At 39.7% G+C, this 21,651-nt stretch overlaps 1 protein-coding gene across 2 annotated transcripts in view; it reads left to right on the top strand.

Annotated features, from left to right (window-relative positions):
- Positions 1-21,651, top strand: part of LOC122431238 (interferon-activable protein 203-like) — a 40,624-nt gene that overhangs the window by 5,370 nt on the left and 13,603 nt on the right. The window contains exons 2-6 of one of the 2 annotated variants that reach the window (XM_043452423.1): positions 10,731-11,015; positions 11,925-12,058; positions 14,412-14,573; positions 16,048-16,215; positions 20,283-20,477. In XM_043452423.1, coding sequence (XP_043308358.1) covers positions 10,751-11,015; positions 11,925-12,058; positions 14,412-14,573; positions 16,048-16,215; positions 20,283-20,477 — 924 coding nt within the window. In that variant the 5' untranslated portion in view covers positions 10,731-10,750. The remainder of the gene's footprint in view (positions 1-10,730; positions 11,016-11,924; positions 12,059-14,411; positions 14,574-16,047; positions 16,216-20,282; positions 20,478-21,651) is intronic. The other variant, XM_043452429.1, reaches the window with a different exon arrangement.

Below are 21,651 nucleotides of genomic sequence, written 5' to 3' on the forward strand. Positions count from 1 at the left end.
TATAGGAATGCAAGGGATTTCTGTGTGTTAATTTTATATCCTGCAATTTTACTATATTCATTGATTAGCTCTAGTAGCTTTCTGGTGGCATCTTTAGAGTTTCCTATGTATAGCATCAGGCTTCCCATGTGGTCCTAGTGGTAAAGAGTCTGCTTGCCAATGCAGGAGATGTAAGAGACACAGATTCAATCCCTGGGTTGGGAAGATCCCCTGTGGAAAGGCATGACAACCTACTTCAATATTCTTGGCTGGAAAATCCCATGGGCAGAGAAGCCACGTGGGCTACAGTTCACAGGGTCACTTAAGAGTTGGATTCAACTAAAACGACTTAGCACACACACTTGCATGTATCGTATCATGTCTTCTGCAACAATGAGAGTTTTACTCCTTTTCCAATCTGGATTCTTTTTATTTCTTTTTCTTCTCTCATTACCGTGGCTAAGACTTCCAAAACTATGTTGAATAATGGTTGTGAGAGGGGGTATCCTTGTCTTGTCCTGATCTTAGAGGAAATAATTTTAGTTTTTCACCATCGAGAATAATATTTGCTGTGGGTTTGTCATATACGGCCTTTATTATGTTGGGATAGGTTCCTTCTATGCCTACTTTCTGGAGAGCTTTTATCATAAATGGATATTGAATTTTGTTGAAAAGCTTTCTCTACATCTATTGAGATGATCATATGGTTTTTAACTTTCAGTTTGTTAATATGATGCATCACATTGATTTGTGTATATTGAAGAATCCTTGCATCCCTGGGATAAACCCCACTTAATCATGTTGTATGATCCTTTTAATGTCTTTTTGGATTCTCTTTGCTAGAATTTTGTTGGGGATATTTGCATCTCTGTTCATCACTGATATTGGCCTATAATTTTCTTTTTTGGTGGTATCTTTGTCTTGTTTTTGTGTCAGAGTAATGGTAACCTTGTAGAATGAGTGGGATGTTTCCTTCCTTTGCAATTTTCTGGTAGAGTTTGAGCGGGTTACATATTAGCTCTTCTCTAGGTGCTTGGTAGAACTTACTTATAAAGCCATCTGTCCCTGGGCTTTAGTTTATTGAAAGATTTTTGATCATGGTTTCAATTTCAGTGCTCATGGGTCTGTTAATATTTTCTATTTCTTCCTGGTTCAATCTGGAAGGTTTTACTTTTCAAAGAATTTGTCCATTTCTGTCAGGTTGTCCATTTTATTGTTGTATAGTTGCTTATAGCAGTTTCTTATGATCCTTTGCATGTCTGCATTGTCTGTTGCAACTTCCACTTTTTCATTTTTAATTTTACTGATTTGAGCCTTCTCCCTTATTGTCTTGATGAGTCAGGCTAGTGGTTTGTCAATTTTTTTAAATCTTTTCAAAGGACTAGCTTTTAGTTTTTGTTGATCTCTGCTATTGTCTCCCTCATTTCCTTTTCATTTATTTCTGCTCTGAGCTTTATGATTTATTTCCTTCTACTAACTTTGGATTTTTTTGTTCTTCTTTTCCTAGTTGATTTAAGTGTATGGTTAAGTTGTTTATTTAATGTTTTTCTTGTTTTTTGTAGGCTTGTATTGTTGTAAGCTTCCCTCTTAGCACTGCTTTTGTTGCATCCCATAGGTTTTGAGTTATAAAGTTTTCCTCATTATTTGTTTCTAGGTATTTTTTATTTCCCCTTTGATTTCCCAGTGACCTCTTGGTTGTTCAGAAGCATTTTGTTTAGTCTCTATGTGTTTGTGTTGTTTGCAGTTTTTTTTTTTTTTTTAACCCCTTGTAGTTGATATCTAATCTTATGGCGTTGTGGTCAGAAAAAATGCTTAATGCAGTTTTATTTTTTTTTAATTTATCAAGGCTTGATTTGTGACCTGAGGTATTATCTATCCTGGACAATGTTCTGTGTGCACTTGAGAAAAAAAGTGAAAACTAATGTTTTTGGATGAAATGTCTTATAGCTATCTATTAGGGTCCAGTGTATCATTTAAAGCTTGTATCTCTCTATAAATTTTCTGCCTGGATGATCTGTCTGTTGGTGAGTAGAGTGTTAAAAGTCCCCTGATATTGCTGTGTTACTGTCAATTTCCCATTTTATAGTTATTAGCATTTCCCTTATATACTGAGGTGCTCCTATGTTGTATGTGTATATATTTATTATATTTTCTTCTCAGATTGATCCCTTGATCATAATGTAGTGTCCTTCCTGTCTCTTGTAATGATCTTTATGTTAAAGTCTATTTTTATCTGATATGAGTATTGCCACCCCCACTTTTTCCATTTTCATAGAATACTGTTTTCCATCCCTCACTTTCAGTCTGTATGTGTCCCTAGGTTTGAAGTGAGTCTCTTGGTATATATAGGAACCTTGTTTTTGTGTCAGTTCAACCAGTTTGGTTGGAGCAATTGGTTCATTTACATTTACACTAATTATTGATATGTATGATCCTACTACCATCATTTACTTTAGGTTTTTTTTTTTTTTTTTACTTTGTTTTTGTAGGTCTTTTCTTTCTCTTGTGTTCCTTGTCTAGAGAAGTTCCTTTAGCATCTATTGTAAAGCTGATTTAGTGGTTCTGAGTTGTCTTAACTTTGCTTATCTGTAAAACTTTTGATTTCTCCATCAAATCTGAATGATAGCTTTGCTGGGTAGAGTAATCTTGATCATTGATATTTTTCCTTTCATCATTTTAAGAATATCCTGCCACTCCCTTCTGGCCTGTAGAGTTTCTGTTGAAAGATCAGCTGGTAGCCTTATGGAAATCCCCATATATGTTATTTGTTGCTTTTCCTTTGCTACTTTTAATATTTTTTCTTTGTGTTTAATTTTTGTTAGTTTGATTAATACATATCTTGATGTGCTTCTCTTTGTATTTATCGTGTATGGGATTCTGGGCTTCCTGGACTTGGGCGGCTATTTACTTTCCTGTGTTTGGGAAGTTTTCAACTATAAACTCAAATATTTTTTTCATACTCTTTCTTTTTCATGTTCTCTTCTTCTAGGACCCCTGTAATTCAAATGTCAGTGTGGCTAATGTTGTCCCAGAGGTTTATGAGGCTGTCCTCATTTCTTTTTTCTTTATTCTGCTCGACTTCAGTTATTGCCACCATTCTATCTTCCAGTTCACTTATCTGTTCTTCTATCTTGGTTATTTTTTTGGTTCCCTTGAGTGCATTTTTAATATCAGTTATTGTGTAGCTCATTGCTGATTGTCTATTCGTTATTTCTTCGAGATCCTTGTTAAGCATTTTTTGTATCTTCTCAATCTGTGCCTCTTCTATTTATCTGTGCCTCCATTTTATTTGGAAGATTTTGGATTATCTTTACTACCATTACTCTGAATTCTTTTTTAGGTAGATTGCCTGTTTCTTTATTCATTTGGTCTTATGGGTTTTTACAATATTCCCTCATCTGCTGCATGTTTCTCTCTTTCTTCAACTTGTTTGATTTATTGTATTTGCCCTCTCCTTTCTGCTGGTTGCAAGGTCATGTTCCTCTTGTTTGTGAAGTCTGCCCCAGTGGGTGGGGATGTCTCTGTGCCTTGAGAGAGTTTCCTCTTGGGGAGATTGGTGTCTGTCCTGGTGAGTGCAGCTGGGTCTCGTCTCTCTGGAGGGCAGTGCCACGTTCAGTGGTTTGTTTTTTTTGGGTTGTTTGGTTTGGCATGGCCTTGGGCAGCCTGCTGCTAATGGGCGATGTTGTATTCTTGTTTAACTGATGATTTGGTATGAGGCATCTGACGCTGAACTTGCTAGCCTTTGGGTGGGGCTTGGTCTTAGGGCTGAAATGGAGACCTTTAAGAGACTTCTCACTGATTAATATTCCATGGGGTCAGAAGTTCTCTGGTGATCCAATGTCCTATACTCTGGTCTTCCACCTCAGGGGTTCAGTCCCAAACCCTTACTATAGACCCAAGACTCCACAAGTTACACAGCACAGAAAGAGATAGAAGAAAAAAGAAAAAAAAAAAAAAGGTATAGTAATAATGTCCTCCTCAGTCTTCTGTTGTCCTCACCACACGGTGAGCATCAGCCAATCTGCCTACTCAGGAAGTCCTCCAATATTTCTAGGGAGGTGGTCTCTGGACATGCTGTGGGCACTGTGGAGTCAGTTCAGACTCACATCTGGCCGAATTCCATCTTGTACTTGCTTCCAAATCCCATAATTGCCCCCAAAGTCCACAGTCTCCAGCTAATTGTGGATACTTAATCCACTGCACCTGTGGCTACAGGCATAATTTCCCTTCCTCTTCCTTGGTCACACAACCTCTGGTGCTCAGCTTTGGTTTTGGTCCTGTCCTCTTAAATCTAGATTTAAGGGACTAGATCTGATAGACAGAGTGCCTGATGAACTGTGGATGGAGGTTAGTGACATTGTACAGGAGACAGGGATCAAGACCATCTGCAAGAAAAAGAAATGCAAACAATCAAAATGGTTGTCTGAGGAGGCCTTACAAATAGCTGTGTAAAGAAGCGAAGCAAACAGCAAAGGAGAAAAGGAAAGATATTCCCATCTGAATGCAGAGTTCCAAAGAATAGCCAGGAGAGATAAGAAAGCCTTCTTCAGCGATCAGTGCAAAGAAATAGAGGAAAACAACATAATGGGAAAGACTAGAGATCTCTTCAAGAAATTTAAGAGATACTAAGGGAACATTTCATGCAAAAATGGGCTCAATAAAGAACAGAAATGGTATGGACCTAACAGAAGCAGAAGGTATTAAGAAGAGGTGGCAGGAATACACAGAAGAACCATGCAATAAAGATCTTCATGACCCAGATAATCACAATGGTGTGATCATTTACCTAGAACCAGACATCCTGGAATGTGAAGTCAAGTGGGCCTTAGGAACCATCACTACAAACAAAGCTAGTGGAGGTGATGGAATTCCAGTTGAGCTATTTCAAATCCTGAAAGATGATGCTGTGAAAGTGCTTCACTCAATATGCCAGCAAATATGGAAAACTCAGCAGTGGCCCCAGGACTGGAAAAGGTCAGTTTTCATTCCAATCCCAAAGAAAGGGAATGTCAAAGAATGTTCAAACTGTTGCACAATTGTACTCATCTCACACACTAGTAAAGTGATGCTCAAAATTCTCCTAGCCAGGCTTCAACAATACATGAACCATGAAATTCCAGATGTTCAAGCTGGTTTTAGAAAAAGCAGAGGAATCAGAGATCAAATTTCCAACATATTCTGGATCATCAAGAAAGCAAGAGAGTTTCAGAAAAACATCTCTTTCTGCTTTGTTGACTATGCCTTTGACTGTGTAGATCACCACAAATTGTGTAAAATTCTGAAAGAGATGAGAATACCAGACCACGTGACCTGCCTCTTGAGAAACCTGTATGCAGGTGAGGAAGCAACAGTCAGAACTGGACATGAAACAACAGACTGGTTCCAAATAGGAAAAGGAGTATGTCAAGGCTGTATATTGTCACCCTGCTTATTTAACTTATATGCACAGTACATAATGAGAAATGTTGGGCTGGATGAAGCACAAGCTGGAATCAAGATTGCCAGGAGAAATACCAATAACTTCAGATATGCAGATGACATCACCCTTATGGCAGAAAGTGAAGAAGAACTAAAAAGCCTCTTGATGAAAGTGAAAGAGGAGAGTGAAAAAGTTGGCTTAAAGCTCAACATTCAGGAAACTAAGATCTGGGAATTCCAAGTTCCATTCACTTTCATGGCAAAATATGTGGGAAACAGTGGAAACAGCTGTCAGACTTTATTTTTCTGGGCTCCCAAAAAAATCACTGCAGATGGTTGATGCAACCATGAAATTTAAAGATGCTTACTCCTTGGGAAAATGTTATGACCCACCTAGTAGCATATTAAAAAGCAGAGACATTTACTTTGCCAAAAACGTCCATCTAGTCAGGCTATGGTTTCCTCCAGGTGAGTCAGTTGTGGATATGAGAGTTGGACTGTGAACAAAGCTGAGTGCTGAAAAATTGATGCTTTTGAACTGTGGTGTTGAGAAGACTCTTGAGAGTCCCTTGGACTGCAAGGAGATCCAACCAGTCCATCCTAAAGGAGATCAGTCCTGGGTGTTCATTGGAAGGACTGATGCTGAAGCTGAAACTCCAGTACTTTGGCCACCTGATGCAAAGAGCTGACTCATTTGAAAAGACCCTGATGCTGGGAAAGATTGAAGGTAGGAGGAAAAAGGGATGACCGAGGAGGATAAGGTGATTGGATTACATCACCGACTCAATGGAAATGAGTTTGAGTAAACTCTGGGAGTTGGTGATGGACAGGGAGGCCTGGTGTGCTGCAGTCCAAGGGGTTGTAAAGTCAGATGTGACTGAGACCCTGGTGTCTGTTCCCTCCCCAGACACAACGGGGCAAAAGTAGCAGCTTATTAAGGCTCACTTACTCAGTTGGACTGGGAAGAGGGAGAGGTATGTCAGACACAGCATGGTATGTGGGGAGTGCCCACTGTGGCTGAGATCTGCAGCAAGTGGCCACAGTCTGAGGTGGGTCATGTGTTTCCCCAGGGGAATTGGTCCCAGATCTTGGGTCCCTCAGCAGGGCCAAGTTGCACAGATTCCCAGGAGGGTGTGAGCAGTGATTTGTACCTGAACGCAGCTTGGAGGAAGCTGTGAGCCCTGAGGCTGAAACTGCAGTGGCCTCCTGTCCTCTGCCTCTGGCACCTACCCTGGCCCTGGTGGTAGCCAAGCGGCCTGTGTTCCCCCTCTGGAATCACAAATGCAGTTATGTGTAGTCTCACCTCTGGCACTTACTCCGGCTTTGGGATATCTACCTCAGGTTGCAATCCATAGCCTTGACTCATGCCACTTATGGCACTGACAAAGGCGATGTCCTCGATCTGCCAGCATGCAAAGTTAGAGAGTCTGTTGCCTCTGTGGCAGGCCCTGGCTTTTCTCTGGACTCCCTAAGCTGACATACTCGCCCCCTCAGAGTATCTTCACAGCAACTCAACCCCAGTCGTCTCCCTAGGGTCCAACCCCCAAATCGTGAGCCTCAGCACCCAGCTCCCACTCACTGCAGTGAGCGTGCAAACAGTCTCGACTGGAAAGTGCTGATCAGCAATGATCTCTGTGGTGAATCATCTCCATTCTACCTACTGAGGACCTGTTGGTGTGTTACTCTCTGAGGCTCTGAAGCTCTGCCCATCCCTGCCCATGAAGGGGTTTCCGAGTATGCAGAAACTTCTCGTCCTTCTTGGCTTCCTCCCCAAGGCACAGGTCCCTGTCCCAAGTCCTTTGTCTCTTCATTTTTCTATAGCTTCTGTCCTACCTCATTCTGTGGAGGTAAGCTTGCCTTTTTGGAAGTCTGGGGTCTTCTGCCAGTGTCCAAAAGTCTTCTGCAAGAGTTGTTCCATATGTAGATGTATTTTTTTTTAATGTAAATGTGGGGAGGAAGGTGATCTCTCCATCTTGCTCCTCCACCATCTTGAAATTTCCTCCTGTATATTAATTTTGTATCCTTCAACTTAAGTGAATTTATTGATGAGTTTTAGTAGGTTTTTTTGTAGTGTCTTTATCTCATCTGCAAGCAGTGACAATTTTAAATTTTCCTTTGCCAATTTGAATTCCTTTTTATTCGTTCTTGTGTTGATTGTTGTGACTAGGACTTCTAATAATATGTTAAATAAAAATGGAGAGTGGATATCTATTGTCTAGATTTCATATATATATGATATTATGAGTTACTGATTAAGTTTAAATACATTTTAACAACATGCATTTCCTTCCCCACTCCACTGGTTTTAAAATTTTTGACATTCATATTTCACAAACTTTTTGTTTTGTTATATCCTTTAAACATCTTATTGCATATATAGATGATTTGACAACTTTAACCTCTTAAACCTATTCACTACTAGCTTATATGTTACCTTTTCTGTATATTTCCTTTTACTTAATAGATTTATTCCTTTTATGTTTCATGTTTCTTTTATTTTTACTTGGGAAAGTCCCTTTAGCATTTGTTTTAAAGCTGGTTTGCTGGTGCTGAACTCTTTTATCTTCTGCTTGCCTATGAAACTTTTAATGTTTCTGTGAAATCTGAATAAATGCTTTGCCAGCTAGAGTATTCTTGGTTATAGATTTTTTTTTTTCTCATCATTCTAAACATATCATGCCCCTCTCTTCCCATCTGCAGAGTTTCTGTGGACAATTCAGCCTTAAGGGAATTCCCTTTTATATATGTTGTTTTAACCTTGCTGATTTTAATATTTTCTCCTTACCTTTAATCTTTGCCAACTTAATTACAATGTATCTTAGTGTGGTCCCCTTTGGGTTTACTCTTTTGGGGACTCCATATGCTTCCTGGACCCAGATGTCTGTTTCCTTACTGGAGTTAGGGAAGTTTTTAGCTATTTAGCTATTATATCTTTAAATACATTCTTTGCCCCCCTTTCTCTCTATTCTCCTCCTGGGACCCACTATAATGATATGATGAATGATAACATGCTTGATATTCTTCCAGAGTTCTCTTAAACTGTCCTCAATTTTTTTCTTTTTTTATTCTGTTCAGCTTCAGTGATTTCCATTATTCTGTCTTCCAGCTCAATGGTCTTTTCCACTGTATCAGTTGATGTACCATTGACTCCTTCTGCTGTATTTTTCATTTCAATTATTTCACTCTTCATCCTCTCTTTGATTGTTCTTTATATTTTCTAATTTTTTGTTAAAAACTTCTAATTTCTCACTCTGTACATCCCGTCTTCTCCCGAGTTTTTTTTTTTTTTTGTTTTTTGTTTTTTTTGAGCATCTTTGCTGTCATCTTTATGAGCTATTTATTGGGTAGATTGCTTATCTCCATTTCACTTACTTCTTCTGAGGTTTTAGCTCCTTTCATCATTTGAAACATATCCTTCTGTAGCCTCATTTTGTCTAACTTCCTCCTTTATTTCCATGTATTTGCTACATTTGTTACATTTCCTGACCTTAGAGAAATAACCTTTTGTTGAACATACCCTATTTGCCCCTCCAGTGCATCCCTTCTGGTCACCAGAGCTGTAAGCTCTAGGAGCACAAACCCTCCTGTGAATTCTGTTTGTGAGGGATCCAGGTTGTGTTTTCCTCATGAGAATCTAACGCCTGATGATCTGAGGTGGAGCTGAGATGGTGACGCTAGTGCTGCAGAGCGGCTGCAAATGCAGACTGTCTTCAGCAGAGAGGTTTGACTGCACAGAGAACATAATAAAGCATTTGCTTGCAGACATATCAAAACCCTTTTAGTGAATGGCAAATGGCAAGCTGCATCTGGTGGCAGGATTTTAGTGGCAAGTGAGTTGATGTAGTTTAAGTTTACAGCTGCACCTGATGTCCGGCTTTAAGTCTGAATTCAACACTTATTTTAGTCCTCATATGGCCTGCCTATTATTTTATTTGCCACTACATTCAGGTCTCTTTTCCTCACTGTGTGCTAGTCTTGGTCACAATTTTGGTAAGTCCATAAGTTAACCCGTGCCAAAATGATTGAAATACAAATGTCACTGGAGAGCCACTTTGAAAAGTTGGAAAGACCCAATGATGAGACAGCAGAAGACTCTAAGATTGTAGGCAGAAAGAAAACTGCATTTAAAGGAAAGTACCAAGTCCTCTTAAATTACAAGCTCATTGCACAGGTAATTCACATTCTCCAAGCCTGCTTTGTATAATATGTGGTGACTAACTATCCAACAAAGCCATGAAACCTTTAAAACTTTCTTGCCACAGAGAGAAAAAGTACCCTGCATTAAACATCAAGCCTTTGGATTTTTTCAAAAGAAAAATATATTACACAAAGAAAAGAAACAATTTTTGAAGGCCACCACTTCATCAAATATGTCTGAACTGAGAAGATCATTCTTAGTGGCTAACCACATTGCTAAAGCTATAGTGGCTAACCGCATTGCTAAAGCTAAGAAGCCCTTTACTATATTACTGGTGAAGAGTTGATCCTGCCTGCTGCTGACATTTGTTGTTAACTTTTAAGAGAGGCTGCAGTTCAAAAGGGGACACGTGTTATTCTCTCAGCTAGTATCATAACTGGACAAGCTGGTGAAATAGCAGAAGATATTGATGCACTATTGTTGGGATTAATGAGTCACCCTGGTACCTAATCCAGACTGAAGAGTCTACTGAAGTGGGTTGCCATGTCCTTCTCCAAACTTCAAATCTCCATACATTCTGGTGGGATATCTGGAGATTGCCTCAAAAGCATTGAAAAGCCTGCTTCCATTTCCAACATCCTATCTTTGTGGAGCAGAGTTTTCTACAGTGGCTGGAACCAAAATGAGATTACAGAGTAGACTGAGAATCAGCAGCAGACTCTGAATGTCACTGTTTCTCATCACTCCCAAATGGGACTATCTATGTACTAACGTGCTAAGTTGTTTTAGTTGTGTACAACTCTCTACAGCCCTATAGGCCATAGCCCACCAGGCTCCTCTGTCCATGGGATTCTCCAGGCAAGAGCACTGGAGTGGGTTGCCATGCCATCCTCCAAGGGATCTTCCTAACCCAGAGACTGAACCCATGTCTCTTATGTCTTCTGCATTTGTAGGCAAGTTCTTTACCACTAGCACCACCTGGGAAGTCTGTTAGTTGCAGGAAAACAAGCTCAGGTCTCTCACTGATTCTGCATTATGGTGAATTATATAATTATTTCATTATATATCACAGCATAATAATAGAAACAAAATGCACAATAAATGTAATGTGCTCAGATCTTCCTGAAACCATCCCCCCACCCCAGTGTGTGGTCTATATAAAGGTGTAACACTGTATGTTATTTTTCTCTTGTAGGCACATCCCTAACTTGACAGATGGGGAATGACTACAAGAAAATTATCCTGCTAAAAGGATTTCAGCACATCAATGATAAATGTTTTAACATGATTAAGTCTTTACTGGCTGAGGATTTAAAACTGAATAGCAAAATGCAAGATGAATACGACAGAGTTAAAATTGCTAACTTGATGGAAGTGAAGTTCCCAGGACCTGCCTGTGTTAACAAGCTAATAGAGTTGGTCAAAGAAATAGATGAAATTAAAGACCTTGCCAAAACTCTTAGAAATGAGAAGTTAAAAGGTAACTGGAAGAATTCTTATTTCTCACTCTCTCTCACTGACCTCAACTTTGACCTTGAATTGGTCAAAGTTTAGACCTCTCTTTCCCAACTTGGGACTGAGTAGCCATGACAGTGGTAGAATTTTAGATGCCAAAAATTAACAACTTAGAGGACGTGTTTCCTCCAAAGAAATCTGATGTGTTTTAAAGGGTGTATTCTGGGGGTGTGAGCAAAGAAAATAGTAGAAGTTGATGAGAAAGTCTGAGGCTTCCATGCATTAGAAAGTTTAGACAATGATGAAACAAAATTAGAACATGTAGGTTTTTGAAATATTTAAATCAGTTAATATGCATGCTCTATTATCACATTTACTTCATCATTTTTATACTTTCTAGAAATAAATATGAAACAGTACTTAAGCAAAAATCTACCTCTCAGAGATGAGAAGAACTCACCTCTTATAAAACCACTGGATTAGAAGACATATTTGAAAAAGTGAAATCCACTATCACCATTTTGTCCCATCACAAGTTAGATTATATTTTCCTTCTTTGGTTTCAATAATTCAAATAGATCTTATATAGGTATTGACCCATGACTAGCATCATGAAATTTTAGTTTATTAAGAGGAAGATAAAGAATACAAGAGTTGTAAAAGGATTCGGCTGAGATAGATGAGTCCAGAGGATAGAAAGAGTATGCTTGTTGTACAGGGGACAAGAAAGGAAACCACTGAGGGTGTTCAAGTCAGAATCTGTACCTGTGTTGCTACTTTTGGCCACCTTTGGCCAAGTGAGGCTAATGCAGTAGAGGTAGATACAACCATACCCAGATCCACCAGCAGGAACTGAGAGGAAACAGTATCGAAGGTGCTTCATGTATCTCGACCAGCTCCTTTGGATTTACCATGTTCTCTTTTACTGCATCAGTTTTAAAGAAAAACAAGGAAAAAGGAGCAACTCCAGTGCAAAAACGCAAGCAGGATAAGTCCAGTCTTGGCCAATCCACATCCACCGCAAGTGAATCTTTGGGACCTGAATCAGTCAAGGATACACCTGTGAAGGTAGGATGGCTAAGGTCCCACAGAAGGAGTTTTTTTCCTATGGCTCTTTTTACGAACACTTAGTTCTTTATTCATTTCTCAATGTACAAGTAGAAGAATCAGAGAAAAGGGGATCCAGGGGCAGAGTGAAAATGAGTTTCAGAGTCAGTAAATTAATAGGTACTGACTAACCATTATGTTTCTGAACTACTGTGCACTTTAATTTGTATAATATAATTCTGAATGATGGAAATATGGAATCATTACTCCTCTTCTAGAAGTGTATTAAAACAGCAATCCGATTAGGAAAACAGTTTACTGAAGTTTGCCAAAGCCTACCCAGATAATCACGATGGTATGGTCACTCACCTAGAGTGAGACATCCTGGAGTGTGAAGTCAAGTGGGCTTAGGAAGCCTTACTATGAGCAAAGCTAGGAGGTGATGTAATTCCAGCTGAGCTATTTCAAATTCTTAAAGATGATGCTGTTAAAGGACAGCACTCGTTATGCCAGCAAATTTGGAAAACTCTGCCGTGGCCAAAGGACTGGAAAAAGTTGGTTTTCATTCCAGTCCCAAAGAAAGATAATGCCAAAGAATGTTCAAATTACTGTACAATTGCGCTCATTTCACATGCCACCAAGATTATGCTCAAAATCCTTCAAGCTAGGCTTCAGCAGCATGTGAACCAAGAACTTCCAGTTGTACAAACCAGATTTAGAAAAGGCAGAAGAACCAGAGATTAAACTGCCAAATACTGCTGGATCATTGAAAAAGCAAGGGAATTCTAAAAAAGAAAAAAAAAAAAAAAAAGCTCAGATGGTAAAGAATCTGCCTGCAATGCAGGAGACCTGAGTTTGATTCCGGGGTTGGGACAATCCTCTGGAGAAATGAATGGCAAACCACTTCCGTATTCTTGCCTGGAGAATCCCAAGGACAAAGGAGCCTGGTGGGCTACAGTCCATGGGGCCAACAAGAGTTGGACATGACTGAGTGATTAACACTTTAAACTTTGAACTCTGCTTCATTAACTATGCTAAAGCCTTTGACCGTGTGCATGCTCAGTCACTCAGTTGTGTCTGACTCTTTGTGACCCTATGGGCTATAGCCCACTAGGCTTCTCAGTACATGGGATTCTCCAGGCAAGAATACTGGAGTCACTTGCCATTTCCTTCTCTAGGGGATCTTCTTGACCCAGCAATTGAAACCATGTCTTCTGCATCTCCTGCACTGGCCGGCGGATTCTTTCCACTGTGCCGCCTGGGACGCCCTTGTCCCACAGCGCTTGCTGCACATGCATGTCATCCCTCTCTGTCGCTGCCAGCCCTCCCCCACTTTGACTGTGTGAATCATAACAAACTGGAATATTCTTAGTGAGATGGGAATACCAGACCACATTACCCGCCTACGGAGAAAACTGTATGCAGGAAATGAAGCAATAGTTAGAACTGGACATGGAACAAACGGCTGGTTCAAATTTGGGAAAGGAGAACCACAAGGCTGTATGTTGTCACCCTGCTTATTTAACTTATATGCAGAGTACATCATGAGAAATGCCAGGTTGAATGAAGCACAAGCTGGAATCAAGATTGACAGGAGAAACAAATAACCTCAGATATGCAGATGACATCACCCTTATGGCAGAAAGTGAAGAGGAACTAAAGAGTCTCTTGATGAAGGTGAAAGAGGAGAGTGACAAAGCTGGCTTAAAACTTGACATTCAGAAAATGAAGATCATGGCATCCTATACCACCACTTCATGGCAAATAGATGGGGAAAAAGTGGAAACAGTGAGAGATTTTATTTTCTTGGGCTCCAAAGTCACTGTTGATGGTGACCAAAGCCATGAAATTAAAAGATGCTTGCTCCTTGGAAGAAAAGCTATGGCAAACCGAGATAGCATATTAAAAAGCCAAGACATCACTTTGCTGACAAAGGTCCTTATAGTCAAACCTATGGTTTTTCCAGTAGTCATGTACAGATGTGAGAGTTGGACCACAAAGATGTCTGAGTGCTGAAGAACTGATGCTTTGAAACTGTGGTGCTGAAGAAGACTTTTGAGAGTCTCTTGGACAGCAAAGAGGTCAAACTAGTCAATCTTAAGTGAAGTCAACCCTGAAAATTAATTGGAAGGACTGATGCTGAAGCTGAAGCTCCAGTACTTTGGCTACCTGATTCAAGGAGCTGACTCTTTGGAAAAGACCCTGATGCTGGGAAAGATTGAGGGCAGGAGGAGAAGTGGGCAACAGAGAATGAGATTAACTAGAATGAGTATAACTAGAATATAGTAATAAAAAGTTGATTTTCTCAGTAGTGAAGATGTATTTCATTTCTCATTGAAAACTACTAACCAGGCAGGGAAAATCCTACTTTCAGAAAAAGAAAACCACCAAAACTAATGAATCTAAGAGGATGAAGCTAACCGAGGAGCAGAGTCAGCTTCCAGGATTGTCGGTAACGAGCACAACGTCAACCGCGCGCCTTCCCAAGACTCCTCAGATGCCTCCACCAAAGCCATCCAGCAGTTCCTCAACCAAGGTACCATTTTCCTATTCCTAATATGTATCCCTCCCTACATCATGTTATAAGAATACTCATGACCCAGAAAGAATCTCTCAGTATTCCCTTCCTAGATACAAACTTCTTTATGCAATCAAATCACCCAAAAACTTATCAAATAAAATATTGAGGCCAATTAAATAAATGAATTAAAAAGATGTTGAGGCCTCAGTGTATTCTAAATCCTTGGACTTTTGGAAATTTTTACATTTATGAATAATTGCTGACCTTACAAATGTGATGGTCTTATGGAGGTGGCCAGACAATTAGACAGGAATATAAGGGTATGTTTATCCCCTACATTTCGGTTTCCTTTCACCCGTTTTCTCTTAACCGCACCTCTAGATTAGTTCTCAGCATTCTATTCTCCTTCCCATGTCAGGTATTTGCACACAGGCTAATTCCTTGATTTGCATTCATGATTCATGTTGCTTTAATGGCTAAATTAATTCAACCATCAGGTACCAGCCTGAATTCCTTCCTCAGCATGTCCTCACCGAGACAACCCCTCCCCAAAACTTATAGATAGTCTCATTTTTTATTGCCTTTATAGAACCCTTTATTATTCCTTTATAGTATGTATCATGACTGTAATAAATTTGTTTTCCTTCCCTTCTAGACAATGATCTTGGAGTATAGGTACTTTATCAAAAAGGAATACAAGACAGGGGTGGGAAAGTGAGTCCACAGTTATAGGCATCAACCTCTATCCCAGCCTGATTTTTATTTTGCCCTGGGTTACATGAAACCTGGGACTATGGAGCGTGTGTCTGAGACGAATGGGCGGGGAAAGATTCCCCCAAGATAAGTGTCAGCGGTTGACAAGGGCAAGATTTAAACCACACAGTTTCTTTCCCAAGACTCAAGCTGCCCTCTAACTCCGGCTATATCCTCATCACCACCCCCACACATTCCACTTGAGGACAGAACCCCTAGATAAGGGGACTTTAAATTTGTGGCTTTGTTGTGGTTGTTGTCATTGTTCTTATTAGTTACAAGAGTCCATGTTTCTCCCAGTAATCTTTTTCAGAAGATTGGTAGGTTTGTAGAAGCGTAGAATAGATATTAGAAACCCACTTGTGTCTTTTCTTGATGAGAAAGTCATAGTTAAGAGACATCCTTAAGTGCAGCCAACTTTGGGCTGAGATTTGCTTCTCTTATAGCTGGGGAAGGTTATCTACTTGCTTTGGCCAGTTTGCATCAGATGTAGGACTCAGATTCCATCCCCAAACCAATGAAATTTTGTCTGAGCTTTTAGTATTTGGAGAGTAAAATTTGTAATCCTAGTTGAGATAGGTGAAGGATAAGTAATACAGGTATCTGAATATGTGCTATTAGTTCAGAAAAAATTAAAAAGTTCAGATTCAACATTTAAAAAGAGAAAAGATGCTGTATTCTGTGTGATTTTGAAAATCATTTTCAAGAACTAAGAAAAAAATCTATTTCCCTCCAGAAAAAAAGTGACACAGTCACCAAACCTAAGGACGTAAAAGTAAAGATGATATCTCCTAACCAGAGTCAGCTTCCAGGAACTTCAGCAACCAGCTTGTGCCCAACTGTGAGCAGTAAGCAGATCACTCCAATGTTTCCACCGACACCATTCCGCAATTTCTCAAGCAAGGTACCAGCGTTTTGATTCTATTCCTTGTACTTCTTACAACATAAGTACAAGAATTATCATCTTTGAATTTCCCATTTATTCCCATTATCCCATTTATTATAATCACTCCTTCATTTATCAGTGTTTAGTTTGTGATTCCACTCTATTCTAACTCCTTGTTAATTTGGCTATTTTCCAAAGCATGAGTTCATGAAACCTCCAATTTTGAGAGGTTTACTCTCTGTATTGAATAGAAAGAGGAGGGAAAGGTGACCAAACAGGTCAAAATGAGTGTGTCTTTACTTCATACATTCCACTTTCCTTTGGCCCTCTTCCCATTTGCTCACTGACCACATGACAGGGTTTATTTTCAAAGTCTGGTGCTCCTTCTCAGGTCAGATGTTTTGACATAGACACTTTCCATGTTTGAAATCACTTGTCTTGAGTTGAAAACTTTAATCTCTTCCTAGGGCAAGTCCTCACTGATAACCTGCCCACTCTCAGAATATATTAGGTATTCCTCTTGTTTTCTTTCAAAGGTCAGTTTACTTTCCCTTTTTTAGCATTTATTGCAACTATAATCGGAGAAGGAAATGACAACCCACTCCAGTGTTCTTGTCTGGAGAATCCCAGGAACAGAGGAGCCTGGTGGGCTGCCGTCTATGGGGTTGCACAGAGTCGGACACGACGAAGCCACTTAGCAGCAGCAGCAGCAGCTATAATAAATGTACATTTTTCTTTGTTACTGGACTATAATATAAATTATAAGGTGCCTGTCAACTGAAAAAATGCACAACCTAAAAGTTAAGAGTTATGTTTTATTCAGCAGACAAATATGAGAACTTACAATGGGGACACATATTCTCAGATAGCTCTGAGAGAGCTGCTCCGAAGAAGCAAGGTGGGGAGGCAGGTTATACGGGAATCTTGTAACAAAGAGCAGGCAGTCAGAACTTCAAAATGTTACTGTTTGTAAAGAGAACCTGATATCTCAAGTTAAGAAATTTAACACATTTTTATATACAGAAAGATGCAAGGGTCTGAGCTCACTGAAATAATCCCTTTGCTATAAAGTTCAGCTATCTGGGGCGAGTATCCTGTGCTTCATCACCCTGAGTCTCCTGAGGGTGCGCCGTCAGGATTGGCTGCAGCAGTTGACTGCTTGATGGAGGGCATTCTGCTTCTATCCTGAGTTCCCTCAGGACTTGCAGTTTGGGCAGCTGTGATGTGATGGCTTGATGGCCACAGCATCCTCAGTTTACTGATAGAGCCGGCAGCGTTTTTCATTCATCGTGCTCTAGGCCCAGGATAAGACCAGATCAGGACGGAAAAGTGAGCACACACACATGTGCATCAACTCCTATCCTCACCTGCCTTTATTCCGTCCTGATATGACCCTTGTGGCCACCATCACACTGGGGTACAATACCTATCCCTGCAGCAAATAAGCAAGTGACAGGAGGAATAGGCCAAAGCAGCATTTAAATCACGAAAATAGTTTGTCACCCAAGTTCCAAGCTGCCCAGACTGAAGCCCTCTCTATGAATCCAAGCATACCAGTTGAAGACATTTCTTTTGACAAAATTGTTCAAGTTTTAACGTGTTATTGTTTTTATTACTGTTAACTCTGATAATTAGTAATGCCTTACGTAGCCTCTCTTTGTTTTATTTATGGGATAGAGCTAGTAATCTGTGCCTGTTTGCCTCTAGGTCCAGATGGCCGTGGTCTAGTCATTGAAACCTCAGACCCACTGTTAGTCTGCTATGACAATGACATGCATTTACACCACAAGTCAACTCTACTTTTCTATCATACAGGCTTAGAATTGACACTCTCTAAGGTCGCATCTGCCTAAACTCATGAAATAGTCATTTCTACTTTCATATGAATCATTCTCCTGCCCCGCAAATTCCTGGGAGCATAGGAATCCCAGAGAGCCCTGTCTATCCCCTTGGCCTCATACACCTAGACACACCTTGCAGACATTTCTCCTTTGGGGCCCAGCCACTTCAGTAGGAAGCATGGAACAAAAGGATCTGGCCATTCTGCTGGGAAAGAGCAGGAAAGCCTTGCTCCTTCATCATAGGGTCTCCCAACTATTTTTTCTGTGATATAGGCTACGTTTGGGATTCAGAGACCAGACCAGTATTTTCTTTGATTCCTCCTGCTGTGTCTCCCTGAAAGCAAATACCACATATTGGCATGATTTAAGAACCAGGTAGAGTTGTGAAGGAAATAAGCCAAGGGAAAAAAAATAATTATTATCTTTAAATATTATCCATCCAAATAGTGTATTTTAGGGATCTAAATCCTGCTTTTATGATGGAAGTTTTTGTTTTAACTGATTGTGAAAACCAATCACGATGCTCTTGTCAATGTGATTAAATTAGTGGTAGAGGTGAATAGAAAAGTTTCTTTAATAAAGTGCTTCCAATACCACTTCTATCTGGGGTTTCCATCAAGAAGCCCAGGATTAAGCATGAAACATCTGTGGATCGGAGCAGAAATAGAAACCCCTATGTCTACTGTAAAATAATAATGCAGTGATATTTCTATGTATGAGCACTTAATGGTGCTAGACTTTTAAGATGTGGGTTCTTTGTGTACATTATCTCATTTATTCTTTATAACACCACATGAGGATGCTATTGTTAATCCCACTTGACATATGAAAATACTGAAGTTCCTAGAGGTTAAAAAGCTTCTCCTAAGCCATGCAGAAAATAAACATTAGAGCCAGGATTCAAATCTAGCCTAATTGAATTCTAAAACATGAGCATTTAATGGCATATATTGCTCCCACAGTCAGAGGATAGACTGCTACAATATCTGAAATTTACCTCTAAAAATTTATATCAGATAATGTTATGTCTCAGATTTGTTTGCATATCCTAGGCTCTCAAGCCTTCTAATGAGAAATGAGGTGACAAGCGAGGTGAGAGAGTATCCTAATCAAGAAGCTACATGTCAGAGACAGTCATTTTAATCAGGTCCCTCATCTAAAGTTTTATCAACAACTGATACTTTACGAATTGGTTAAATGAATGCTCGAAATGGTAAGAACTGTGGCAATTCTATACTGTGCGTGTTATGCTGTTTCAGTTGTGTCTGATGCTTTGTGACCCTATGGACTATGGCCTGTCAGGTCCTCTGTCCATGGGATTCTCCAGGCAAGAATACTGGAGTGAGCTGCTATGCCCTCCTCCAGGGGATCTTCCTGACCCAGGGATAGAATCTGCGTCTCCTGCACCTCCTGCATTTCAGGCAGATTCTTTACCACTGAGGCACTGGTGAAGCCCTCTATACTGTAGAATGTTAGAAATAGTCTTTCACACACCAGAAATAGTGTGTGAGATAGTCAAGATAAATTATTTCATAAACACTTCCTGCCCTGGCTTAAACAAGTGTAAAAATTCAAGTACTAAAATTGTATATGTATGGGTCTGTACCCTGGGTGAAATTGCAAATGGATTTGTGCATTGTTCATAGCGATGAAAGATTTGGTGGCCTGATAGAGACTATGCAGACAACAGAATCCTGCCTAAGGGTTTATGACTTCGAGAGAATATCTCTGGTATGTTGACAAACAAAGCATTCAAATGAATGGAGACCTGGGTTTCCTAGATTTGAAGAGTAGAGGATGGAAACCATTTTGCTTATTTGGTAAATACATGAGGTAATGAAAGACTTAATGAGTAAAAATGTTCATGAATGCAGTCTATGCTGTTCTGAGACCATTATAACCTGATAGAATTTTCCACTATTATATTACTCCAAGTGTTGTCTTAGTGAAGTTGCAGCAGAGGTAGAGCCAGAATTCCAGAACAGACCAATGACATTGCAATTACCTGCGTTTTAACATCTGCGGAGAGAAGTTTGCAATCCTAGTGGGGCTCCAAGCTGGGGAGGTATTGGGAGTGTCACAAGATGTGCTCTTATTCCAGAGAAATTTGTTATTCCAGAGAAAATTGGTAGAGTGTGGATACTGTGGTGTGTCTGTGAGAGAGAAAGACAGACAGATACAGAGACAGATAGAGGGTAAGAGAGAAATGGTATTGTTCATATGATATTGAAAATCATTAACCAGAAAGAAGAAACTGCACGTCTTTCAATTGGAAAAATAGAAGACATAACCACTAGAACTGCTGACCCCAGGATGAAACTATCCCCAGAGCAGAGTAAGCTTCCGGAAATTTCAACAGGCAGCAAAATCACAATTGCGAGTTACTTCCAGACTCCTCAGAAGCTGCCACCAACCACATCCAGCAGTTCCTCAACTAAGGTACCAGATTCTCATTTTCAGTATTTCCCTCTTCCTGCAATATAATGACAGGGACCAATAGAACCATAAAAGAACTTCTCACTGATCTCTTACAGCTTCCAGTTCTTTATTAATTAGGTCACACATGTTGTTACTGAGTGTGTACTTTGAGACCCTACTGGCATTCAAATTCTGACTCTCACTACGCTGTCCTTTGCTTTAGGATAATCTATGGCCTAGTGTGCACCTAAATCATCCCTCTTCAGTAGTGGGTGTAATTAGTAATTTGTTTAATTTTATTTTTGTGTTTCCTTCAATACTATGAAAGAAAGAAAGTTTCCTTATAGTTTTCTCACTATGAAAGAGAGAACTTAGGGTGCAATAGGGTAGAGAAATATAGAAACACAGCACTATCATCTTTTTCTTTTTTTCTTTTGGAAATAATATCATCCATATTAGGATGCAGAAATTTAGGAAATGCAGATACATGGACAAAGATAATTAGTGTTAACTGTCTGAAATCTCCCCTCTATCAAACACTCTCTTTTGGTAAATAGACTTTCTGATTGTACCTTTTGTTGTGTGTATACAAAGAATATCAATTTGTTTCAGGTTGATCCCATTACACATATTTTTCTATAATTCAGTCTTTTTCTTTCATCTTGAAATGCTATTCAAGAAATGTAGACTTAAATTATTATTTCAACATAAAAGATACTTGCATGATTATTTTATAAATTAAACAATAATTCTTTGCTATTTGACCTTAGGCTATTTCAGTATTCCACATACATACAATGAACATAATAAGAACCTGTGTCATCAGGTCTACTTTCATGACCCTGTGTATAGAACATAATTTTTTTCTTAAGTCCTGTGTACTTCTTCTCAAGATGCTGCTCATATTACTAGTAAGAAATTTGTTGTTACTGATTAACTTGTCCTGGGAATGAGCATTTGGATATGGGGAGAATTGGCCACAGTGATGAAAATGTTATCAGAGTTGAGCCCCGTGACCCACAGGTCATAGCTTGTACGCTTGTATAGATCAGACCACAAGGAGCACAGCTGGTGTGTGGAGGCGGCTGTCCTGTCTCCATGAACTGGTCCCTAGGGCTCTCATAGCCTGCCTTTGCCTTCATACTTCCTCTTACAGATTGGTGGCCTCCCTTCCAATTCAAACTGCTCTTCTAAA

The sequence above is a fragment of the Cervus canadensis genome, chromosome 2 (genome assembly GCF_019320065.1).
Source record: "Cervus canadensis isolate Bull #8, Minnesota chromosome 2, ASM1932006v1, whole genome shotgun sequence".
NCBI lineage: Eukaryota > Metazoa > Chordata > Mammalia > Artiodactyla > Cervidae > Cervus > Cervus canadensis.